We start from the raw sequence: 25,435 nt of genomic DNA on the forward strand, positions 1-25,435 counted from the left end.
GTGTAGAAGTCAATACTTTCACAGCCCTCTGTTAGCTGAAAATTATCCTTAGATATAATAAATAAAATTGACTTGGAGTTCTGTAACCCATCATATAATCACTTAAGTGATTTTTAAGAACTTTCTGTGCATTTTTAAACACAACCAGGAAAGAAAAAAATTAGCAGTGTGAATTGTATGGATGCTGTACACAGCATGACTGTGTTATATAGTATTACAGTATCCATACAATCAGTATAGTAGCTTACAATGAAAATTGTACAATTTTCATGAAAGTGAAACAGTGAGAATTTCCTTAAGTAATCTCTACACCCAACATGGGACTTGAACTCATGACCCTGAGATAAAGAGTCACATGTTCTACTGACTGAGGCAGCCAGCTGCCCCAATTAAAAATATTGTTCAACTTAATTTAGTTACTAGTGTTATGGGCACATGCTAACCAATAAACCTAATATATATTTTTAGATTTTATTTATTTATTAGAGAGAGAGAATGCATGAGAGCAGAGTGAGGGGCAGAAGAAGAAGCCGACTCCCCGCTGAGCAGGGAGCCCAATGTGGGGCTGGATCCCAGGACCCTGGGATCATGACCTGAGCTGAAGGCAGCCACTTAACTGAGCACCCAGGTGCCCCAAACCTAACACTTAACAAAATAAATATGGTCAGCATTAAAAGTTTGGGAAAGTATTAGCACAATATTTGTCAATGGTTTTAGTTAAGTCTGGCTGAATTAGCTAATCTTGAATTAATGTTATGAGACAAAAATTGGAAAGTATTTATAATAAAGCAGGATTTTTACCCCCCTTAGATTTACGACAAGATATGTTGACACTCCAGATGCTGCGCTTGATGGATTTACTCTGGAAAGAAGCTGGTCTGGATCTTCGGTGAGATTTCTAGTGACTTTATTTTTGTCTCATGTTGTATTCCTTCCACAACAGAATTTTTTTTTTTTTTCACAACAGAATTTTTAAAACTTCCTTTTTATTCCTTCTCTCCTGCTATTATTATTAATTGTTGTTCGTGGTAATATTTATATAGCATTTTACAGTTTGTAGTGTACTGTCAAATTCATTGTCTTATTGAAGCCTTATCAGATGTAAAACTATATATGTACAGAGATTCCAGAAAGAAAGAGGCTTGAACTTCCAGTAAACCCTGGACAGACAGCAAGAGTCACGTTCTATCTAACCTATGGTTTTAAAGGTGCTCTCATGAAGGATGCCCTGGCTGGTGGTCCTGGGAAAGACAAAGCCAGAGAAGGGCCTGCCTGTCTTCTTAGCCTGGTAACATTGATTCCACTACCTTTCCGAAAGGGAAGTATTTAGGGGTTCTTTTAGGGTTTTCAGCTTGTCACCATTATTAGGGGTAGACAACAGAACAGCTTTATGGCAACAGAAAAAAGAAAACATCATGGATTTTATTTATTTATTTGACAGAGAGAGAAATCACAAGTAGGCAGAGAGGCAGGCAAAGGGAGGGGGAAGCAGGCTCCCTGCTGAGCAGAGAGCCCCATGTGGGTCTTGATCCCAGGACACTGAGATCAGGACCTGAGCCGAAGGCAGAGGCTTAAACCCACTGAGCACGCAGGTGTCCAACATAATGGATTTTAAAACTTTAATCTTTACCAAATCTTCTAAGGTGAGGAGCACATGAAGATAATTACAAAAAAAAAATGTTGATTGCATTTGTATAACAATATAAGATTTGAATCTTATAAACCTAAAAAATTAAATGTCAGGCCTTACACTGAGCATAATATTAATAATGAACAGGGTAGAAGTCTGTAATAATCCTAAATATTTTAAAAGCTTATAGAAAGAGATATGGAAAAAAGATGTGAAAAGGCTGTTCATACAAGATATAAAATAAATACACTAAAAATTATGTGAACACAGTCAATTCTGGCATAGACATACAAATTACAGGAAGAGTTGGATACCACTGATTTCCTAGCAAAGATTTTGTAAATCTAAGAGACCATTGAAGCAACAGAAACACAAATATTTTCATATACCTTTGTAAATTAATATAAACCTCCCTGTGTCAAGTTTTTTTTAATATCCTCTATCCAGTGTTTTCAGAATTTACTTTAAAATTAGAAATGTGGGGGTGCCTGGGTGGCTCAGTGGGTCAAGTCTCTGCCTTCGGCTCAGGTCATGATCTCAGGGTCCTGGGATTGAGCCCCACATCGGGCTCTCTGCTCAGCAGGGAGCCTGCTTCCCCCTCTCTCTCTGCCTGCCTCTCTACCTGCTTATGATCTCTCTCTCTGTCAAATAAATAAATAAAATCTTTTTAAAAAAAATAAAATAAAATTGGAAATGTGGAGGGGTGCCTAGGTGGTTCCCTTGATTAAGCCTTTGAGTCTTGATTTCAGCTCAGGTCTTAGAATGGTGAGTTCAAGCCTTGCATTGGGCTCCATGCTGGGTGTAGAGCCTATTAAAAAAAATTTAAGATGTGGGCAGAAATTTATGCACAAGGATATTCATCCTTGCTTTATTTACAAAAAAAAAGAAAATTAGACCACTGTGGTTAAGTGTCTGACTCTTGGTTTCGGCATAGGTCATGATCTCAGGGACCTCGGATTGAGCCCTGCATCAGGCTCCCCACTCTGCAGGGAGTCTGCTTGTCTCCTTCTTCCTCTGCCCCTCCCCCCTGCCCTTCCTCCACATCTCTCTCTCCCTTTCTCTCTCTCTCTCTCAAATAAATAAAGCTTGAAAAAAATAACTAACATACTCATATGACCAAGTATTTCAGGTATTTTACATTATTGTTCATAGAGAATTGCTTAACAATTTGGAGAAAGTGCTTATCTTCAAATGTCAAATAAAAAAAGTGAGGTGCAGAAGTGTTTTCATAAAATTACTTCAGTTGTATTAAGAACTCACTGAAAAGTGACATGCTAAAATATTGACAAACTGGGGCACCTGGGTGGCTCAGTGGGTAAGCCTCTGCCTTCCACTCAGGTCATGATCCCAGGATTTTGGGATGGAGTCCCTCATCAGGCTCTCTACTCAGCGGGGAGCCTGCTTCCCCCCCTTCTCTCTGCCAGCCTCTCTGCCTACTTGTGATCTCCCTCTCTCTCTGTCAAGTAAATAAATAAAATCTTCCAAAAAAATTTTGGAATAATAAATTTAAAAAAATATATTGACAAACTAAAATGGTAATAGACATTATTTCTGGGTGATGTAATTAAAGACAATTTCCACCCTTCATGTACGTATTTCTTTTCTTTCTTTCTTTTTTTTTTCTCAACATTTTATTTTTTAATTTTATTTTATTTTTTTATTTTTTTTATTTTTTATTTTAAAGATTTTATTTATTTATTTGATAGAGATCACAAGTAGGCAGAGAGGCAGGCAGAGAGAGAGGGAGAAGCAGATTCCCCGCCGAGCAGAGAGCCCCATGTGGGGCTTGATTCCAGGATCCTGAGATCATGACCTGAGCTGAAGGCAGAGGCTTAACCCACTGAGCCACCAAGCACCCCATTAAGATTTTAAAGTAATTCCTACACCCAATGTGGGGCTTGAACTCAACCCTGAGATCAGTAGTGGCATGCTCTACTGGCTGACCTAGCCAGGCACTCTTCATGTACCTGTTTCTGTAGTTTTCTTCAGTGGGCTTGTATTCTTTTTTTTTTTTTTTTTTAATCAAGGATTAAAAAACAGCATGTTTTGTGATAGTAATACAGGTTCATACAGTTTTAAACTTTTTTCTATGCTAGTTGATGGTTTTACCTTTTCCTCTTTTACTTAATTCTTTTATTTTTCTAAATTGTGGACTATTTCATACATGGAAGTACAGAAAATAACATTATTTTTATGTTTTTACCCTGAGACTTAATAAATATATCTTTAGCAATTAAATGATAGTTATTAACATGTTTCCAACTTTTTTAAAAAAGGAATTAAACATGCAGATAAAGTTAATGCATTCTCATCCCATTCTGCCTTTTCAAATTTCAGAATTAACCACTATTTTAAAGCTGTAATATGTATACTTTTATGCTTTAACTATACGTTTGATATCTATTATATGTTTTGAACTTTAAATAAATGCTATTATATCACATGCAACTTTTACTTTTTGTCTTCACAACATTTTTTGGGATTTATTAAGATTAATATGTGAAGTTCTAATTTCTTACTTTCACTTCTTTACTAATACTTTGAATAAATATAAAAATGTATCCATTCTTCTGTTACTAGCTATTTTTATTGATGACATTGATTCTTCTGTTACTAGCTATTTACATTGATTGTTTTTTTCAACAATAACAAAAGCTTGAGTTTGAACACTTTTCAACAGCTCACTCTTCACATATGGAAGAGATGTTTAGTTTATATAGCTGGAAGTGGAATTGCTCCATCATAAAGCATGTGTATTTTCAACTCGTCCACCATTGTCCAAATGATTGTACCAATGTTACACTTTCACCCAGAAATATCTCCTTGCCAATCAGACTTGTTGATTTTTTGCAAATCTAGTGGATATAACATAGTATCTCATAGAAATTGAATTTGCATTTCTTTTATAAACAGCTTGGTTCTTTGTGTTTTCAGTGTTGAAAAGTACCGTGTTTTTCTCTCTGCTATAAATTACCTAGATTCCTTTAAGGTTTATACTTTTTGTTATGTTTTAAAAATTGTTTTCTCTGTGCAGTTATCTTTAAAGATACTCTTCTAGGGGGTGCTGGGTGGCTCCGTCAGTTAAGCATCTGTCTTTGACTCAGGTCACGATCCCAGAGTCCTGGGATCGAGCCCCACATAGGACTCCCTGTTCAACAGAGAACTTGCTTCTTCCTGTGCCGCTCACCCTGTTCGTGCTCTCTCTCATGCTCTCTCTCTCTCTCTCTCAAATAAATAATATAAAATCTTTTAAAAGAAAGATACTCTTCTATATTTTATTTTGTAGTGTGCTTTTCCCTCTTCCATCTCGGCAAAGGTTTGGTTCTGGTGTTGGTTTTTTCCAAGTCCAGGTCTTTTTGACTATGATTTTTCTTAATGGTTATTGGACTCAACAGATTTTTTTTCCCTCTTGAGTTAATTTAGAGGCTAAAAATTGTCCAGTTCATCAGTGTTTTCAAGTTTATTATCATACATCTTTTATAACAGCCTCTTTTAATTTTAAAACCTCTTCTGTGTTTAATTTTTCTCCTTTTTTGCATGTGTAAAATTATTTTATGTGCACTGTTTTTCTTTGTTGCCCTAGAGGTGTGCTTCTTAGTATTTTAAAAGAAGGAGCTTGTAATTTTGTTGATCTTTTTTCTATTTTATCATTGATTACCTCTTTATTATTTCCCTTTAGTTGTGTTTGTTCTGTACTGACTTTTTGACAAGCAAGTTGACTCAAGCATTTGACTCTTGATTTTGGCTCAGGTCATGATCTCATGTTGTGAGATTGAGTCCTGAGTTGGTCACCATGCTGGGCATATAGCCTGCTTAAGATTCTCCCTGTCCCTCTCACTGTTCCGTCCCATCCTCACTCATGCTCTGTCTCTCAAAAAAAAAAAAAAAAAAAAAAAAAAAAAAAAAAAAAAAAAAAATTCCTCTGATAGCCTTAAGGGGTCTTGCTCCTTTTTAAAAAAATTTTTATATAAATGCAGTTAGCCAACATATAGTACATCATTAGTTTCAGATGTAGTGTTCAAAAATTTATCAGTTGGGTATTGCTTGCTGCATTTAAAATTTTTTATCAGTATATTTTGCCATTTTAATTTTAATTTTAATATGTATGCTTCAAGATGAACAAATAACCTCCCTATTGTGTACCCCATGCACTCTTCAGATAGCTATTTCCAGGCTCTATGTTGCAGGCTGTTTGCCGTGTCTTCTCTCCAGGAACAGCCCCAATGTTGGCCTTTAGAACTTTAGGCTTTAAGCCCTGCTGGTTTTAAGATCTCACAAAATTTGGGTTCTCTTGTTTTCCAAGCTAATTGCTACAGGGATTGGTTTTCCTTGTGCAGTCCCCTGTGTGGTAGTCTGTCACCATTCTCCATGACCATGGCTCCCTCCCCACCACAGTAGCCACAGTCCATTTCTCTCCCACATGATGTCTCTGTACTTCCTACCTTCTTCAATGTGGCCTTCTTCTCTACCTTTAGTTGTAGAGTTTGTTCTGCCAGTTTTCAAGTCGATTTCTGGGGTATTTAGAATGATTTGGTAGTTATCTAGTTGTATTCGTGGGATGAGGTGAGCCTAGGGTCCTCCTGCTCTGCTACCATCTTTCCGGTGGCTCAACTCCTGATCTAGTTTAAATTACTATAACTTACTATATTTAAATTAAATTAAATTACTGTAACTTCCAAGTGCATTGGATTTTTTTGTTGCTGTTGTTTCTGGGTTTTGATTTTATGTCTTCATAGTCAGAATTATGTGGTCAGTATAAATAAGTATCATATTTCTTAAGAATTTCTTTATGCTTTAATAAAAATGTCCAGTTTTCAAAACATCCCATTTGGGAGTGAAAATATTCCATATGCTATAATTATTAGCAGCAAGGTTATAAATCGTCTATTTTATCAAGTTTGTTAACTGTGTCCAAATCTATACTTTAATCAAATTTTTACTTAATTTTCACTTCGAAGATAAGATGCCATTATAATTGGCATTTGTCAGTTTCTGCTTGCAGTTTTGTTAGTTTTCTCATTGTGGTTTTAATTTGTATTTCCCTAATAACGAAGGATGTTGGCCAGCTTTTAATGTGCTTAATGGACATTTGTATATCCTCTTTGGAGACATAGCTATTTAAGTCCTTTGCTCATTTTTTTTTTTAAGTTCTTTTTTTTTCCCCCCAGTAATCTCTACCCCTAACATGGGGCTCAAACCCATGACCCCTAGATCAAGAGTCAGATGTTCTTCCTACTGAATCAGCCAGACACCCCTTCGTATATTTTAGATATTAAACCCTATTAAATAAATTATTTGCAAATGTTTTCTTGCATTCTATGGGTTGTCTCTATACTTTCTTGATAGTGTCCTTTGATGCACAAAGTTTTTAATTTTGATGAAATCCAGTTTCTCTATTTTTTTTTTTTTGAGGATTTTATTTATTTATTTGACAGACAGAGATCACAAGTAGGCAGAGAGGCAGGCAGAGAGAGAGGGGAGGAAGCAAGCTCCCCGCGGAGCAGAGAGCCCGATGCGGGGCTCGATCCCCCGACTCCGGGATCATGACCCGAGCCGAAGGCAGAGGCTTTAACCCACTGAGCCACCCAGGCGCCCCTATTTCTTCTTCTTCTTCTTCTTTTTTTTTTTTTATGTTTTTGGTGTCAGGTTTAAGAAGTCATTGACAAATACGGTATCATGAAAGTTTATATTTATGTTTTCTTCTGGAAGTTTTAGTGTCTCTTGATAGTTTCTATTTGATGATTCATCATTTTTGTACTTTTCCTTTAGTTCTTTAGAAGTGGTTTCTTTTAGTTCTTTGAACATACTTAAAATAGGCGTTTTAATTTATTTTTACTTTTTATTTATTTACTTTTTACTTTTTATTTATTTACTTTTATTTATTGGGGAAGGGTAGAGGGAGAGGGGCAAGAGAGAAAATCTTAAGCAGGTTCCATGCCTAGTGTGGAGTCCCAAGACTTGGTGCTCAGTCTCACAACCCTGTATGACCTGAGCTAAAATCAAGAGTTGGATGCTTAGCTGACTGAGTCACCCAGGCGCGCCTTAAAATGTGATGTCATAGGTCATGGGATCAAGCCCCATGTTGGGTTCCACGCTCAGCAGGAGGTCTGCTGGAGATTCTGTCCCTCTGTTGCTCCCTCTACCCTGCACATATGCCCTCTCTATCTAAAATAAATAAAGTCTTAAAAAAAAATAGGTGTTTTCGGGGCACCTGGGTGGCTCAATGAGTTAAGCCTCTGCATTCGGCTCAGGTCATGGTCTCAGGGTCCTGGAATTGAACCCCGCATTGGGCTCTCTGCTCAGCGGGGAGCCTGCTTCCCCCTCTCTCTTGGCCTACTTGTGATCTCTCTCTCTCTCTGTCAAATAAGTAAATAAAATCTTTAAAAAATAATAAAAAGATAGGAGTTTTAAAATTTGTGTCTGAAATGTTCAGCATTTGGGCTTCCTTGGGGACCCAAATGCTGAACATTTCAGACACAAATTTTAAAACTCCTATCTTTTTTTATTTATTTATTTGACAGACAGAGATCACAAGTAGGCAGAGAGGCAGGCAGAGAGAGAGAGAGGAGGAAGCAGGCTCCCCGCAGAGCAGAGAGCCCGATGCGGGACTCGATCCCAGGACCCTGAGATCATGACCTGAGCCGAAGGCAGAGGCTTAACCACTGAGCCACCCAGGCGCCCATCTTGGGGACATTTTTTATACGGTGCTTTTTTCTTACTTATGGGTAATATTTTCTTATTTCTTTGTATGTCTCATACATTTTTTGTTGAAACCACTTTTTTAAAATAATTTGGCAGCTCTGAAAATCAGATTCTAATCATTCTTTAGGGTTTTGTGTTGTTACGGTCTGTTTATTTAATGTTTTATCTGAAATAATTATATGTAAAGTTTGTATGCTCATATGTGGTTACTGATTTCTCTCCTTGATTAGTTTATTGGTCAACTAGTAATTGACCAAGGCTTCCTTGAGTCCCTGAAATCTGTAAGTTTTCCATTCTTTACTGAGAGACTCTGTGTGTTAGGATAGTTCCTTTAGCTGCCAGCCAGGTAGTTCAGAATTGTGTCTTAGCCCTAACTTGTGTAATGTCTAAATGTTAGCAAAAGATGATAACTATAACCATCTAAATTCTGCACTGCGCTGTACACTCCCCTGGGTATGCATAAAACCCTATCCATGCACGTGGCTTTGTAGATTTCTATGATTATGTTGGAGTTTTTTACTGTCCTCTATGGACACCTTTCTCCCCAGCTTTTTCCTCTAAGCTTTTTGGTTAGCCTGTTATTTGCCCAGCTGTTACTTACTCCGCTGTTACTTACCCCTTAGATAGCTGCAGTGTTAGTTGATAGTGATTTTTTTTTTTCCGAAACACCCCAGTAAACGGCAGTTCACAGTAGGTGAAGTCTGATTCAGATTAGATAAACAGAGAATTGTGAGTGAGCTCTTCCTGGGAACCACTAGAGAGTTTGAAGAATGTTAGCTCCAGAAATGGGGCCAAAGGACCTCCAACCCCATTTTGCCCCCTCTAATGGCTAGTAGATTACTGTATGCACTGTGATTGTGGACTGTTCATTGTCAAGTCTACTGTGGAACTGGGAAGGTGGGAAATTGAACTATGTGATGATAGTAAGCAGCTAAGATTCAGCTATTTTCTTCAACAAACACTTGCTGATTGCTATATTACTTTCTTACATTTCTATATTACTTAAATAGTCAATTCTGACATTTTTTTGCTAGTGTTCTTGTTGCTTTTAATGGAAGACCAGATTTTTAGATGTCCTTCCTGTTTTTGCAGATATCACCTAGTTACAGAATTTTAAAATCCAAATTTATAGCTGCTTTCCCTAGAAACCTTGAAGATGTTATTCCATGGTATTCTGACCTCTGTTACTTTGTAAAAGACTGCTGTCAGTCTAAATAGTATTTTTTTTGCCCATTGCGGAAAACAGATTTCTCTTTGCCTTTGGTTTTTGCAGTTTTTACTGCAATTTGTTGGCATATTGGTTTCTTTTAGTTCCTTCAAAATGTATCCATATTTTTCAATATTGCATTACTTCCACCCTCACAGTCTTCTGCAACTTTGGTAGAGGTGTATTGGACTTTTCTGTCCTGCATCTCTCTTAAACTCTCTTACCTATTTCCCATCTTTAGGTGACACTCTTTGTAGTTTCTTATATTTGGTCTTCTAGTTCACTAAATTTCTCTTCTACATTGTCCAATTTCATTTTGTTGTGTAGTTGACAAAATTTGGTTTTGAATTCCTTTTAGTGTGGATTGTGTTTTTTCTGTGTTTCTCTTTTTCTTTTCTTTCTTTGCTCCGTAGGGTGTGAAAGTATCCTCTCAAAATATTTTGAGTTTGAGTTTAATTTGTGCTGTTTCTCAAGGTCTTTACACACGATCATTCAGTTTTTATTTTAACTTTTTGCCTTCATGCTCTCAGATTTCACGTAGTTTATACTTGGATCTTACGAGAATATAGGAAGTCTTGAGTTTTTGCATTTTCATGAAACTTCCCCCCCCCCATCCCCATCCAGTGCTCAAGGTAGATGGCAGACTTTCATGCTACATCTTCTGATCAGTGAGCAGACATTTTCTAGTTCTTTTTTCAGACACTTGAAAGCCCTTTCAGATCCCCAGCCTTGTATTAGGATCTCAGGTCCAGATTCTGTCTCTTCTGGGCACAACGGTGTATCTCTTTTCTCATGGACATTAAAATGTCAACCAAGTCAGTGACTTCCTTAGCCAGTGCTACGAATAATCTATATTTCTGGGACCCAGAGTTTTCCTTTTCTTTCATTAACTGTAACTGTTTATGAGACATTTTTTACTTTTATCTTTTTTTTTCCTAAGAATTTATTCTAAGATTTTATCTATTTATCTGACAGAGACATAGCCTGAGAGGGAACACAAGCACAGGGAGTGGGAGAGGGAGAATCAAGCTTCCCGCTGAGCAGGGAGCCCGTTGTGGGGCTTGATCCCAAGATCCTGGGATCATGACCCCAGCCGAAGGCAGACGCTTAACAACTATGCCACTCAGGCATGCATTTTATTATCCAAAGCAGCTTAGTCTACTAGTTTGCTATAAACAATTTTACTTGTCATTGACTTTTTCCCTTTAAGATTATAAGAGTGTTTTCTGATTAATTTTTGAAACTTGAGTTGTTTTCTTCATTACTAAATATATTTTAGGATTTTTTTAAACTTAAAACACTTGCTGTTTATTGACTGAGCCAGATGTTCTATTAGGTTCTTCACATATGTAATGTCATGTAACTTAAAAAATTGTGTGAGATTGTGTTACTTCTTTTTAACGGATGAGAAGATTAAGGCTCAAGGGGTTTTAAACAGTTTGTCAAAGGTTAAAAAATGTTAAGTGAAGGAGCCTGATTCAAATCTAGGTCTGTCAGCCTGGCTAGCTCAGTCAATAGAGCATGAGACTTTTTTTTTTTTTTAAGATTTTATTTATTTGACAGGGAGGGAGGGAGAGAGAGAAAGCAAGAGAGGGAACACAAGCAGGGGGAGTGGGAGAGGGAGAAGCAGGCTTCCTGCTTAGCAGGGAGCCCAATGTGGAGCTTGATCCCAGCACCCCAGGATCATGACCTGAGCTGAAGGCAGACGCTTAACGACTGAGCCACCCAGGCTCCCTGAGCACGAGACTCTTAAATCTAGGTCCATCAGACTGTATACTTGATGGCACTTTTTCATTTTACTAGTAGAAGCAAGAAAGCAATCATGAGATAGCTCTTTAACCCTTTGTGTATCAAAGTGTTGTGGTGCCTCAAATACATAACTTTTCATTGATTTGTTTTTGTTTTTATTTTTTTTTTCTTTAAAGGAGTTTTAGTCTTAGATCTTTCCATGCTGTTGAGGTAGAAAGAGCAATTTGCTGTTGGTATTGTTACTTTTATGGGACTTGTGATTGAAATAAGGAAGTAAGATTATGGTTTATCTAAAGAGGACCCTTTGAGTACCACAAGTGACAGAGTTTTGCTTTTTATTTGGGAGGAATTTCTAATATAGCTATGTAAAAAGTAGAATTATTTTGGAATAGGCAGCAAGTTTTTTTTAGTCAAGCACATACACATAGGAAATACAGTATAGATAAGAGGAATGAGTGATTGTGAACTCTGCCTGAAGGACATAAACCCAGAGGGATCTGGTTTACAGCAAACCCCCCAACCCCACTGTTTGTATATAAAGTTTTATTGGCATGCAACCACAGCTCATTTGTTTACATACTGTCTGTGGCTGCTTTTATGCTATTAACTGCAGAATTGAGTAATCTGCAATGCCTAAAATATTTACTATCTGGCTTAATCTCCAAAAGTTTGTTGACCCTTCCTATAAAGAAAACTCCTGCAAAAATTATTTTACTTGATTTTTTTTAAAGATTTTATTTATTTATTTGACAGCAGGAGAGCACAGGCAGGCGGAGCAGCAGAGGCAGAGGGCAAAACAGGCCCCCCACTGAGCAGGGAGCCCAACGTGAGGCTCTATTCCAAGACCCTGGGATCATGACCTGAGCTGAAGGCAGTCGCTTAACTGACTGAGCCACCTAGATGCCCTGATTTTACTTGATTTATCCCATAAAAATGGAAGACTTTTCAAGCTTAGTCTGGTAATTCATTGGTTCTTCCCAAAGTTATCATGTAAGCTACAAAGTAGTCTCCTTTGCTAAAAGCAGATTCAGAGCATATGGGGAATCATGTTCAGTTATGAAAGGTTGAGGTAAAAATTCTGTTTTTAAGTTTCAGTGCGTACAGGGAGCCTGGGTGGCTCAGTTTGTTAAGCCTCTGACTCCTGAGCTCAGATTATGAGATCAAGCCCCATGTCAGGCTCTGTGCTAGACATGGAGCCTCAAGATTCTCTCACCTTCTGCCTGCTGCAACCCCACCCACCCACCCACTCTCTGTCTCTCAAAAAATTAAATAAAAAATGAATAAAAAGTAAAGTTCTGATGCCTACAAGCCAGGTCCAAGGGACCCAGGGGGGATCCCACAAGACCAGCCAAGAGGGTCTTTGGCTTCAGGCAGGACAGAAATTTACCAGGAGCCAGCAGGAGGTGAAAGCAGAGTTTATTGAGGATAATAGGGAGAGCAGTTACAGATGGACTGTCCCGGACACTTGGAAAAAAAAGGAGCCTGAGTCTCATCTTTGTTTGGGGGCTGGGGGTTTTTATTGAGGATGGTGGTCTGACCTAAGTGTCCTCTCAGGTATCCAGGAACCAGTTAGAATAAGGACAAGGTCCAGGTGTCCATCATAAGTTACTTATTACTTGAGGCCAGGGTCTTGGCTTTAAGATGCCTAGCACAGTGGTTTAGATATTACCTACAGTGCTAGAAGACTCCAAAGATACCATTAACTTTGTCCCTTACAAGGAAGACATGCATTAAGGCATATGTAGGGCAGAGGTGCAGGTCCTAGCAAGAATAGAAACAAGGAAAAAAAGCAAAAGGAACAAAATAGCTTTTGTTTTCATGGGGTCCCTTTGGTTTGCCTGTCTCTCAGTTCCATCAGCCTAATTGAAAACCCCAATCCTTTTCTTTTCTCTTAGCTTTTTTATTTTACCCATTCTACTCTACAAATGTAAAGCTCATTTAGCTTCAAATGACGTTCATTGTGACCTCAGGCAAAGGGAGGAAACCACATGTGGGAGTGCTAGAAACAAACCTAGTGTTTCTCTTATGGGAAGCAACAAGTGTCTAACAAGAAAAAGGAACTCCTCTGTTCAGTGAGATCTTTGCTGACTTTTTGTAATCTGACCCCATGTTTTTAAAATATGTAGAACTATAATTCTTTAGGGTTCATTTCTAAATGAATACCTTTTTCTCACCAAACTTTTTTTTACTGTTTCTATAAATATGTGTTCCAGTATTCCTGTTGTTTGTTTTCTTTTGGCCAGCTGTTGAGGTTAAACTCGGTCACGTAGCAGACACTCTTCTAACTTCAATCTTAAATCTTCAGGTACCTTCTATACTTACTACTTTGACCAGAATATTTTAGTACTTGTAACAGTACCATGTTAGCATGAATGAAAGTGTGTATTTCTCATTTTCATTTTTCTCTGATGTCTCCAAAATACTCTTGGTATCTGTCATGTCAAATTTTAGAACATTTGTAAGCCATCAGTATGTTAGAACACTGACCTCTTTCAGTCAATAAATAATAGATATTCAGCCTTTTCTGTCAAGTTTCACAGGTGGTCTATATATAAATCTGTCTGACCTTTGGTAGATTTGACAGTCTTCTTCCACCTCCTGAATTTTGGACGGCTGTCTTCATTGTGACTTTACATCTGAGTTACATTAATGGGATTTAGTTCCCTTTTAAGAGTGCTAATAAACAGTTCTGTAATGACACTAGTATCGGTAATCTTGGAAGGAAGGATTAAGGAAGAAGATGGAAGCAATGGAAACATTAGGTAAAGGAATTATAATTTCCTCCTTTGGAAGCAAGGGACTCCAGTACCATTCTGATTTGGGTTGATGTGTCAGAGTCAAGGCCAGAGAAAATTTTCTACATACCCACTGAGAGTAGGGTTATGGGGCTGCCATCTTCTCTGCTGTAGAATTTATATTTTATTTTATTTTATTTTTACTTATTATTTATTTATTTATTTATTTGACACAGAGAGAGAGAGAGAGAGAGAGCAAGGGAAGGAACACAAGAAGGGGAGTGGGGAAGGGGAGTAGTAGGCTTCCTGCTGAGCCGGGAGCCTGATGCAGGGCTCAATCCCAGGACCCTGGGATCATGACCTGAGCAGATGCTTAACGACTGAGCCACCCAGGTGCCCCTAGAATTTATATTTTAATTCTTGTTTAGTGGAGAGGTAACAGATTGCTCCTCGGGTCAGAGAGAGTGACAAAGGAAGAGAAACATTACCAGTTGTTGATACAGCCTTTAAAAGAAGTGTGGAAGTTGAGTGCAAATCGGGCCCATGTAAGATGGTCAGGACTCCAGGAGTTTGTCCCCAGCTTGACTTCTGTCAAACTGTCTATCTAACAAGGATGTTTTTTCCTTCCCATTGTGAGAGTTTCATCCTCAAGACACTGAATGCTTTTATTATTGCATGCTTTTGAAGAGGAAGTTGTTGGATTTTTGCCCAGTTTGGCTGCAAGTGAGGTGGGAGGAAAAGCAGGAAAGTGAGCCAAAGTTTAACCATGCACTGTTTACCTCACATGTGTTGTATCATGAGAAGGATAGGGATGCTGGGAAAGCTTCCATGCTCTAAGCTACTTTTCTTATTGAAGGTAACTTTTTAAAAGGAGAAGAAAAAATTAATAATGTAAATGTAAAGCAGTGTATTGGTATATCAGGCTGCCAACATGTAGTTTGACAATTCTTCTGCCAGACTTCCTTTGTTAAGACTAGGAAAGTACCTAAAAGAGGCATAAAATAATTGAATTCTTGGTTGTATGGAAACTTAGGGATTATTTAATGAAATATGGCTCTTTGAATTGGGTTGTTACAGTAATACATTCGTACATTTTCCCAACACACACACACCCCTCTTTCATAAAGTCCTTCAGAGCTTTCTCAGTGCCTTTAGAGAATGACAGAAGCCCTTACATGACCTATAGGGCCCTGCATAGTCTTTCTAACACTGTTTCCTGTCCTCATCTTGCTTTTGTATTCCCCTTATATTTTCCTCCAGCCCTGCTGTCCTTCCTCCTCATAGAGATCTTTTTTAACTCTTGACATGTTCTCATGGCAGTTCTCATTCATACAAAGATCACATACACATTGTGTATGAGTAAGGACTGCTTTTTTTTTTTGCTCTTTTCTGTATCACCAACAGCAAACACAATGCATAGCACATAGCTGTACCCGTATATTTATTGAGTTCTAGAATCCCATCCATTGCCTTTTCTGTAGTCACCTTTCATTTGAACTTCCCAAGGTATCACATTCTAGTTTGGAGTTGCTGTAAAGATAACATAGTTTTTACAAAACTGAATAAAGGGGTGAGCGCCTGGGTAGCTCAATCGTTAAACATCTGCCTTCGGCTTGGGTCATGATCCCAGGGTCCTGGGATTGAGCCCCGCATCAGGGCTTCCTCAGTGGGAAGCCTGCTTCTCCCTCTCCTACTCCCGCTGCTTGTATTCCCTCTCTGGCTGTCTGTCTCTCTCTCTGTCAAATAGATAAATAAATACTCTTTAAAAACAAAAACAAAAACTGAAGAAAATATTTATAACCAAAAGAAGAAAAGTATAATGTTAATATATAAAGAAGTCATGTAAGTCACTAAGGAAAATATTTAAAACCCTAATAAATAGGGGAAGAATGTGAATACCTAAGTCATAAAAGAAAATCTCCTTAAAATGATTAAAAGAGATATGAGAAAATTTTTATTTTCTATTATTGTATAAATGAAGTTCAGAGCAGAATGCTCCTTATCAATTTAGTGAAAATTATTTTACATAAGAGCAGTCTGAGAGGCCTGTTACATAGTCAGTGACTCTAGAGACTGTTGGGTTTAAAAGATAATTTTAGAGCCATGCAGGCCTAGTTTTAAGTCTTGATCAATTGCTTAGTTAAATGTATGACCTTTTACAAATTGCTTTTGTTTCTTATTTGTAAACTGGGAACTTACCTTACAGGGATTTTGTTATTAAATTTGTCTGTTCATTCAGAAATATTCACTGAGAGTCTGCTTTGTGTCAGGCACGTTCTCAGGCACTGAGGATACAGCCGGGAACAAACATCCCTGCCTGGTAGAACTTCCATCCAATAACGGAGAGAGGAACAATAAAGAAACAAAGTGTACAAGATGTCTGGATAGTGTTGAGGGCTATAGAGGAAAATTGAAACAGGGAAGAGATAGTAAGTGGGGAGGAGTGACATAATATGTATATTTTTTTATATGGATTATATTGCTGTTGCATTTAAAACAAACCATGGTGTGGGAGAAGGGAGACTAATAAGGAAACTTGAATAATTGAGTAAGGGTTGATGGTGACTTGGTCTAGTAGGAGCTGGAGGAAGAGTGGTGGCAGAGAAGTCTTCAGTACACATTTTCAGGATAGGTAAATGCTGGTCATAAGAGAATGAGTCAAAGGTGACGTTAAGATTGTCGCCTTGAACAACTGGAAAGATGGAGTTGCCATTCATTAACAAAAGTAATGTGTAAAGTGCTTAGCCTGCTATGTGGCACCTATTGGTGCTCCATAGAGGATGGTTTAGAATAAAAAATAAAGACTTTTCTTTTATCTGATATGCTTCTGTCCATCTACACAAACAAATAGAATATTTCACTAGAATAACTGGATAACAAATTATACATCTAGCTGGTACATTGGAGTTCTAGTAAATTACTTCATCTGTTGGCCAAGAGATTTACCCCCCCAACCGAAAATAGGACTTTCATTTTTCCATATGACAATAATACAGAAGTGGCAAGCATATCAATAGTAATAAAGCTTTTTAAAAATCAAAGAAGAGGGCGCCTGGGTGGCTCAGTGGATTAAAGCCTCTGCTTTCAGCTCCGGTCATGATCCCAGGGTCCTGGGATCGAGCCCCGCATCGGGCTCTCTGCTCAGCAGGGAGCCTGCTTCCTCCTCTCTCTCTGCCTGCCTCTCTGCCTACTTGTGATCTCTGTCTGTCAAATAAATAAATAAAATCTTTAAAAAAAAATCAAAGAAGAAACTTACTCTGTTAAAGTTTCATTTTATGAGTAACATATACATGTGACTATGCCCATTTTTTTCCCTTTCAGGATGCTGCCTTATGGCTGCTTAGCGACAGGAGATCGCTCTGGCCTCATTGAAGTTGTGAGCACCTCTGAAACAATTGCTGACATTCAGCTGAACAGTAGCAATGTGGCTGCTGCAGCAGCCTTCAACAAAGATGCCCTTCTGAACTGGCTTAAAGAATACAATTCTGGGTTAGTTTATCATTCTTCTGAACAAATAGCCAAACAAATAACTGTTCTTTCAAGTAGAATCATCTGTGTCCTAGAGGAAATGTTAGTGTTATTTATTGCTTTATTTCAGGTTAGATCAGAATGACAAATAGGCCTTCCTAAAGGCTCACAGATGGTTAGCATTAAATTCTACTTTATCTAGATCAAATTTCAGAGCCTTGTAGTAGTTACAATCTAAGAATTTAGGAATTTTTAAAATAATTTTTTGAATGTGTCAGCTTCTGTAATTACATGAATGTATGAACTTAGTAAGTTTTCAGTAGATTTTTACAGTAGAAGTAAGTGAGTTTGTAGACTGTGATTGCTCCAAATTTAAAAAAAAAACAGGGCTGGGAATTGTGTTATTATTGGTTACTATGTTGGGAAAGCCCTAATCATGGACAGTTAAGGAATTTCACATTGAGGGGAAAACACTGCAGGTATTTTTGGCTAAAGACTTAAAAGTCAGATTTATATTTTATTCATTGGCAAAACCAAAGGACTTGAATATAAGGATTAGTTTTCAAATTTCAATCTTAAGACCTTGTCTGTAAAGGGTCTGTATTATTAACTTCTAATTTAAGTTAGTGATTTAAAGTGTTGGAACTATAATACTTAACTCTTAAATATGGAATTCTAGGGTTAGGTCAAAACTGACCAAAAAATGTCCTGTAGTCTAACATCAGCCAGCAAAGTCAGCGGTCTCCTCTTGTTATGTATTTGAGCTCAACCCCAGTGAAGCTCAGTCTCCAGGATATAGCAGTTTGAATGGCTGAGGTCCAGTTATCTGATGTCTTTGAGTCTTCCTGCTGACTCCTTTCTGGTCCGCTCCTGCAGTGTTCACTCTCCCTCTCTTGGCTGATCCAGAATGTTCTGCTGATAGCAGCTCCGTATTGCCTTTCTACTCACTGCAGCTCATGGCAGCTCTGTGTTGCCTTTCTGCTCACAATTAAAAAGGAAGCAGAAGTGTGAATTGGATCTCATCCTGTACTTTTGGAGACTGAAAACCTTTGTTGATTCTTTTATTTATTTTTTTCTCTTTTTTCAGGGATGACCTAGACCGAGCCATTGAGGAGTTTACCTTGTCCTGTGCCGGCTACTGTGTAGCTTCTTATGTCCTTGGGATTGGTGATAGACATAGTGACAACATTATGGTCAAAAAAACTGGCCAGGTGAGCTGCTCCCTAGATCTGCCAAGGGCCTCAGTGATGCTATTACTTATATACAGCACAATCTCTTGTGCAATCCAGGCAGATTTTTTAGTGATTCTTGGAGTCATGTCTTCATGCTTTCCTTTTATTTCCCAAACCTTGTTTCACGTACTGTCTGCTTCATATATTTGTTGGTTGTTTGCTTAAAGTAAGGTGATAAACGGGGCGCCTGGGTGGCTTAATGGGTTAAAGCCTCTGCCTTCGGCTCCGGTCATGATCCCGGGGTCCTGGGATCGAGCCCCGCATTGGGCTCTCTGCTCGGCGGGGAGCCTGCTTCCTCCTCTCTCTCTGCCTGCCTCTCTGCCTACTTGTGATCTCTGTCTGTCAAATAAATAAATAAAATATTAAAAAAAAAAAAAGTAAGGTGATAAACACTTATCTAATGTTTGAAAAGTTATTGCAGTTATTTAAAATGACATATTCTCGGGGCGCCTGGGTGGTTCAGTGGGTTAAGCTTCTGCCTTCGGCTCAGGTCTTGATCTCAGGGTCCTGGGATCGAGTCCCGCATCGGGCTCTCTGCTCTGCGGGGAGCCTGCTTCCTCCTCTCTCTCTCTCTGCCTCCCTCTCTGCCTACTTGTGATCTCTGTCTGTCAAATAAATAAATAAATAAAAATATATTAAAATAAAATAAAATGACATATTCTTTCAGTATAAGATTTGGGGAGAGGGGCACCTGGGTGGTACAGATGGTTGAATGTCTGACTCTTGGTTTCACCTCAGGCCATAGTCTCAGGGTCATGGGATTGAGCCCCACTTCAGGCCCTGCACTCAGTGGGAAGTATGCTTGGGACTCTGTCTCCTTCTCCCTCTCCCCCTCCACCCCAGACTCTCTCTGTCTGTCTCTCTAATGAATAAATAAATCTAAAAAAGTTTTAAAAAATGATTTGGGAAAGAATTATTGAGACGGTCCTAGAACACTAAGCCAAAAAAAGCTTTGTCAAGGAAAAAGATGGGCAAAAAAGGTAATATAGTTGTAGTATACTGTTGCCACATGACTTAGCTTTGAAATGGATTTACATAGCCTGAACAGTATAAACACTGAGTATTGATTTAACCAGAAATTACGAGGCACAGTAGTGCCTCATTGTATAGCATTACATCAGCACAAAGTACTAAGTCTTTACTATCCATAATTTACTTCATTTTTAAAAAATGGAGGAAAAACCCATGAAAGAGTGGGGAGAAGTTACCTCTAAATAGTAGCACTCAGGGTGTTGAGGGGGCTACTAGGGCAAAGCTGTACTTTCTTTTTTATTTCCATATGTAGAAATATTGACCAAAATAGTTTGATATGTAGAACTATTTGACTTTTTAAAATCAGACATATTTATAATTTGGATACATCTTTCTTTTTTCTTTCTTTCTTTCTTCCTTTTTTTTTTTTTACTTTCACTTTTTTTTTTTTTTAAATTTATTTATTTGTTAGAGAGAGCGAGCAAGCACAGGCAGACAGAGTGGTAGGCAGAGGCAGAGGGAGAAGCAGGCTCCCCACTGAGCAAGGAGCCCGATGTGGGACTCGATCCCAGGACGCTGGGATCATGACCTGAGCCGAAGGCAGCTGCTTAACCAACTGAGCCACCCAGGCGTCCCTTACTTTCACTTTTTAAACATTTGTCTTTCCCACAGGGTAAATGCAGTTCAATATCTGGTCTGGGTTATTACTGAGTATAAAAGATCTTTGAATGATATAAACACTCTTCTCAAGTGACCCAATAGCCTTTGAAAAGAGAAGAGGGCTCATGAACATTTTGTAATGTATGTAGTTATCAAATCAGTATGTTGTACACCTGAAACTAATGTAATACTGTGTATCAACTATATGTCAATAAAAGGAGTGAAAAAAGGGCTCAGTTGAGGATCAGTGTGGTGTTGAGGGTCTAAGACTGCTGAAATATTGTCTTTCTCTTTGGAACTAGAGAAACAATAGAAATTAAGTGCCATTTGTTTTCCAGCTCTTCCACATTGACTTTGGACATATTCTTGGAAATTTCAAGTCTAAATTTGGCATTAAAAGGGAACGGGTGCCTTTTATTCTTACCTATGATTTCATTCATGTGATTCAACAAGGAAAAACAGGAAACACAGAGAAGTTTGGCCGGTGAGTATTGTCCTCATGTCAAGGATAAACATATCTGACATTTTCTCATCTGACTAGCTGGACTAGCATTTTTTAGCTGAGATATATTTAGATCAGGGAAATACTCAGTCTGCTAACTGGGGGCTTTTGAGGAATTTGCCTGTCAGATCCGTGTTCTGGTTCAGAGAGGAGAAACAATCTAGAAATTTGAAATAAGTTACTGTGTCTTATTCCAGTAGTATTTATACCACTTTTTATCTGTCTTAGAAAATTCTCTGAAACTATTAAGACATTTCATAATGAGATGCTGGGAGGGACAGGCACTTTGCTCTCATTCTAAGGGAGTCAGGGTTCAGAACTTTATAATCTCTAATCTAGTCCTCACTACTTGTAAGTTTCTAAGCACATTACTTGTCTTCTTGTCTTGTTTCTTTGTCTTAAAATAGGGACAAAAATAATTAAATTTTAGGGCATTTTGGAGCACCTGGTGGCTCAGTCAAGCATCCAACTCTTGATTTTGGCTCAGATCATGATCTCAGTTTCATGGGATTGAGCCCCATTGTCAGGGCTCCGTGCTCAGTGGGGAGTCTGCTCCTTTCCCTCTGCCCCTTTCCAAGCTTGCTTTCTGTCTCTCTCTCTCTCTCTCAAATAAATAAATAAATAATTTTTAAAAGAATTTAGAGCAATTACAATAATTAAAGTTAAGTAATGTGATGTGACCAACTCATACTATGTGCTTGCCACATGATTGCTATTATCATTCCTAGTTCTGCCTCGAGTTTCTGCAGAATAAACCTCTTGGGTGTTCATTTGTTTGTTGTTTTTTTTTTGTTTATTTGTTTGTTTTGGGGTTTTGCGGGGGAGCAAAATTAGGGAGATAGTAATGGATGGTCCTCTTTTTTTTTTTTTTCCAAGATTTATTTATTTATTTGATGAGAGAGAGAGACAGCTAGAGAGGGAACACAAGCGGGGTGGGTGGGAGAGGGAGAAGCAGGCTTCCCACTGAGCAAGGAGCCCAATGCAGGCCTTGATCCCAGGACTCTGGGATCATGACCTGAGCCAAAGGCAGATGCTTAATTGACTGAGCCACCTGGGCGCCCCTTGAATAACTGTCTTTAAGAGGAGAGAGAGGGAAAGCAAGATGATATGGAGGTGCAGTGCAAAAGTATTGATACTAATTGGGCGGAAATCAAATAAATTAGTCTCTGTTAGACTACAAATTAGTTAGACTACAGTGGAATTTGGCTACAAATGTAGAATCTGCAAATATGTTAAGAAATCCTCATGGATTTTAAGTTACCACTTGTCTTAGAACTAGTTTTGGGGTCTCAATTAAAAAGCACAAAGTAAGTGTTACGTAGCCTTTTATAAAATTTCAATTTAGTGTGTGTGATTTTAGACAGATTTATTAGTCTATGTAGATTTTATTCTTTTTTTTTTTAATATTTTATTTATTTATTTGACAGACAGAGATCACAAGTAGGCAGAGAGGCAGGCAGAGAGAGAGGAGGAAGCAGGGTCCCCGCTGAGCAGAGAGCCTGATGCGGGGCTTGATCCCAGGACCCTGGGATCATGACCTGAGCCGAAAGCAGAGGCTTTAACCCACTGAGCCACCCAGGTGCCCCTATGTAGATTTTATTCTTGAGATAGTTTTCAGAGTTTTAAAAATCAGAAATGAACTGTTAGTTCAGTAGAAATTAAAGTCTAGATATGTCTCTCTTGCTTTCCTTTGTGAAATTTGCTTCCTTCTCTAATATCATGTTGTGATTTGTTGCGTCAACTGAAGCTTCCGTCAGTGTTGTGAGGATGCATATCTGATTTTACGACGGCACGGGAATCTCTTCATCACTCTTTTTGCACTGATGTTGACTGCAGGGCTTCCTGAGCTCACATCAGTCAAGGATATACAGTATCTTAAGGTATGAACCCCTTTTCTTTGTATATGGGAGTTCATAGGCATGAAGCTCAGCTATACCTACCTGTTTCGTTCAGATGTTCAAAGGGAATAGAAAAAACAAAGCCATTTCTTGTTAGACTGTTCTTACCCAGCAGCTGAGTAATTGTCTTGCAGTAATCATAAAACGTCATCTTCAAAAACCCTTTGGCAGAGATTATATTATCACCCTACCTTGTGTCATTCTCTATCCTGCAAAAGGCATTTAAATAAGAACATGAGACACACAACTTAACGGTGCTAGGGAGGTATGGCTGAGATTTTGACATTTGCGTGTCGCTATGGAAGATATATGAAATCAGATTTTTTCCCTTTCAATTTTAGGACTCTCTTGCCTTAGGGAAGAGTGAAGAAGAAGCACTCAAGCAATTTAAGCAAAAATTTGATGAGGCACTCAGGGAAAGCTGGACTACTAAAGTGAACTGGATGGCCCACACAGTTCGGAAAGACTACAGATCTTAATGATCAGCCTTTGCTCCTAATGTATTTGTTGGTTTTGTTTAGTTTTCAGTTTGCACTTGCACTAAATTGAACATGACCCTGCCAGAGATGTTATAAAGGGAATGAAATCCTGGAACTCAGTTAAATTAAGAACAAGGCATCCCACAGAACCTAATCTGAACAATCCCCGATGACTACCCTCTGCTTCATTGAATGCTTCCAAGATTCATCATAAAAACTCCCAACATAATGGATAATCATTTCCTGCTGACTTTGCACGCCGAAGAATGCTACTAGAGATTGTTTTCTGTCTTCTTCTTCTTCTTCTTCTTCTTCTTCTTCTTCTTCTTCTTCTTTTAAAGTATTTGGTACTTTTCCAGAAAGGTGTAAATACTTCTTTTTGTAATGTGACTAAGTGTTATCACTCAGCCAACTTATCCACACCTGGGGACTGGTAGTTGTTCTTACTTTCCAAATGAGGCTTAAAAGAAAGGTATCTTTCTTCCCTTTTTAAATTATATCAACTATAAATTATAACATAATTTGAAGTTATTGTTATTTTTCAAAAGAAACCTTTAAATCTGTGGAAGGAATAACTCTTTTGTTGGTATTTATCTACCATGACAGCATCATGCCTACCAGACTTGGTGAAAATTTGCTCATGAGGCAAATATAATATATATGCTGCATATATATTTATAAATTTCTAGTGGGAGTTCTATATAAAAAGACATTTGTTTGTTTTTTTCTGTCTTTTAAAGTTTTACAAAAAGCAGAGCTTTTTCTTGTTACTTTTTTAGTTAACTATATGAGATCCAGTTCTTCCAGTTGCTTCTGTAATGAGGCACATAGTAATTTCAGTTTTACATGGTATCTATGAAAGAGTTCACTTCATAGAGCATAATACTTGAGCAAATGCATCCAAGACAGAAAGCAAATGAAAAGAAACTATTTATGGAATCATCTCCAGACCTAAAATTCAGTATTTTAGTAAAATGCCAGCTGTTCTTACTGTATTTATTAAAACTTGTAATAATGTGATTTTTCAAGGATATTAGTTCAAATTGAAATGGTTTCATGCCACATGGAATTCTTTAATTTATTTGTTGAGGTACCATACATTTAGGGTGCTAGATGGCAAATAATGTTAATATGTGCAATAAGAACTACTGGTTTGAATGTGTAAATGGATGCTCTTTCGGAGTACTGGCAATATCCAGCAAAACTACTGCTTTTTCTCCAAAGACTTTTGGGAGCTCTCAGTCCTCAGTGACATGAGAAAGAGAACCGAGTATTTACCCTGTGACTGAATTTTCTATAGGAATTTTATTAAAGATTGTTTAATTTTGTTGTTCTCCTTCATGTTCTCAGTCAAATAAATGGGTGAGCTGGTTTCAGCTGCTCTTGGGACGTGTGGGCTTTTTCTTTATGGACAGCACAGCCCTTTGGGTCTCGGCACTGGGACCCTAAGAAATCATCAAGTCAATAAACAAATCAATCTGGGAAGTAGACTGGGGCTCATGGTCTCTTTGACTTTTCTCTCTACTTCTCAGCCCAGTAGGCAGTGTGGGAGGCCTCTTGGACTTTGATGGGAGCCTGAGGCTTATCAAGTTTTCATATCTTTGCAAGGCACCCTGAGGTTGGGGAGAATGCCCCTTCAGTGTCTCAGTACCCAAGCCAAGGCCAGACTATAGCCACTTTGTAGCTCTCTTCCATGAGGCAGATGTTCAGAGCAAGTCATAGTTTCTTAGAAATGTCAGCTAAGGATGGAGATTGACCTCTGAACTGACTTATTCCCAGGGCTGGTCCAGACTCAAAACTCCAGGAATAGGACTGTGGAAGGATAGATTTGTTCAAGGATCTTTGTCCGGTAGCAGTCTACCTTTACATGCACTACGTCTTGCAGGTCAGGGGTTTGGAGACTAGTGAACATTGCCAGCTACAAGTGGGCACCACTGTTCGAGGAATCTCCTCAGCCCATAGGGAGCCTTGGTAAATATATGCCAAATCAATGAATGTGAATGTCAAGAGTAAGAAAGGGAAATGAGGGGCGCCTGGGTGGCTCTGTGGGTTAAAGCCTCTGCCTTCAGCTCAGGTCATGATCCCAGGGTCCTGGGATCGAGCCCCGCATTGGGCTCTCTGCTTAGCAGGGAGCCTGCTTCCCTTCCTCTCTCTCTCTGCCTGCCTCTCTGCCTACTTGTGATCTCTGTCTGTCAAATAAA

General features: G+C 38.4%; 1 protein-coding gene across 1 annotated transcript in view; it reads left to right on the forward strand.

Annotated features, from left to right (window-relative positions):
* The window catches only part of PIK3CB (phosphatidylinositol-4,5-bisphosphate 3-kinase catalytic subunit beta), a 194,947-nt gene extending 170,226 nt beyond the window's left edge, over positions 1 to 24,721 (forward strand). Inside the window, exons 19-24 of the mRNA XM_080798202.1 lie at positions 811 to 889; positions 17,345 to 17,512; positions 18,579 to 18,702; positions 20,694 to 20,839; positions 22,605 to 22,737; positions 23,097 to 24,721. Of these exons, the coding sequence (XP_080654328.1) occupies positions 811 to 889; positions 17,345 to 17,512; positions 18,579 to 18,702; positions 20,694 to 20,839; positions 22,605 to 22,737; positions 23,097 to 23,234 (788 nt within the window). The 3' untranslated portion in view covers positions 23,235 to 24,721. The remainder of the gene's footprint in view (positions 1 to 810; positions 890 to 17,344; positions 17,513 to 18,578; positions 18,703 to 20,693; positions 20,840 to 22,604; positions 22,738 to 23,096) is intronic.
* Positions 24,722 to 25,435: the final 714 nt, after the last annotated feature.

The sequence above is a fragment of the Martes martes genome (genome assembly GCF_963455335.1).
Source record: "Martes martes genome assembly, chromosome: 1".
Taxonomy (NCBI): domain Eukaryota; kingdom Metazoa; phylum Chordata; class Mammalia; order Carnivora; family Mustelidae; genus Martes; species Martes martes.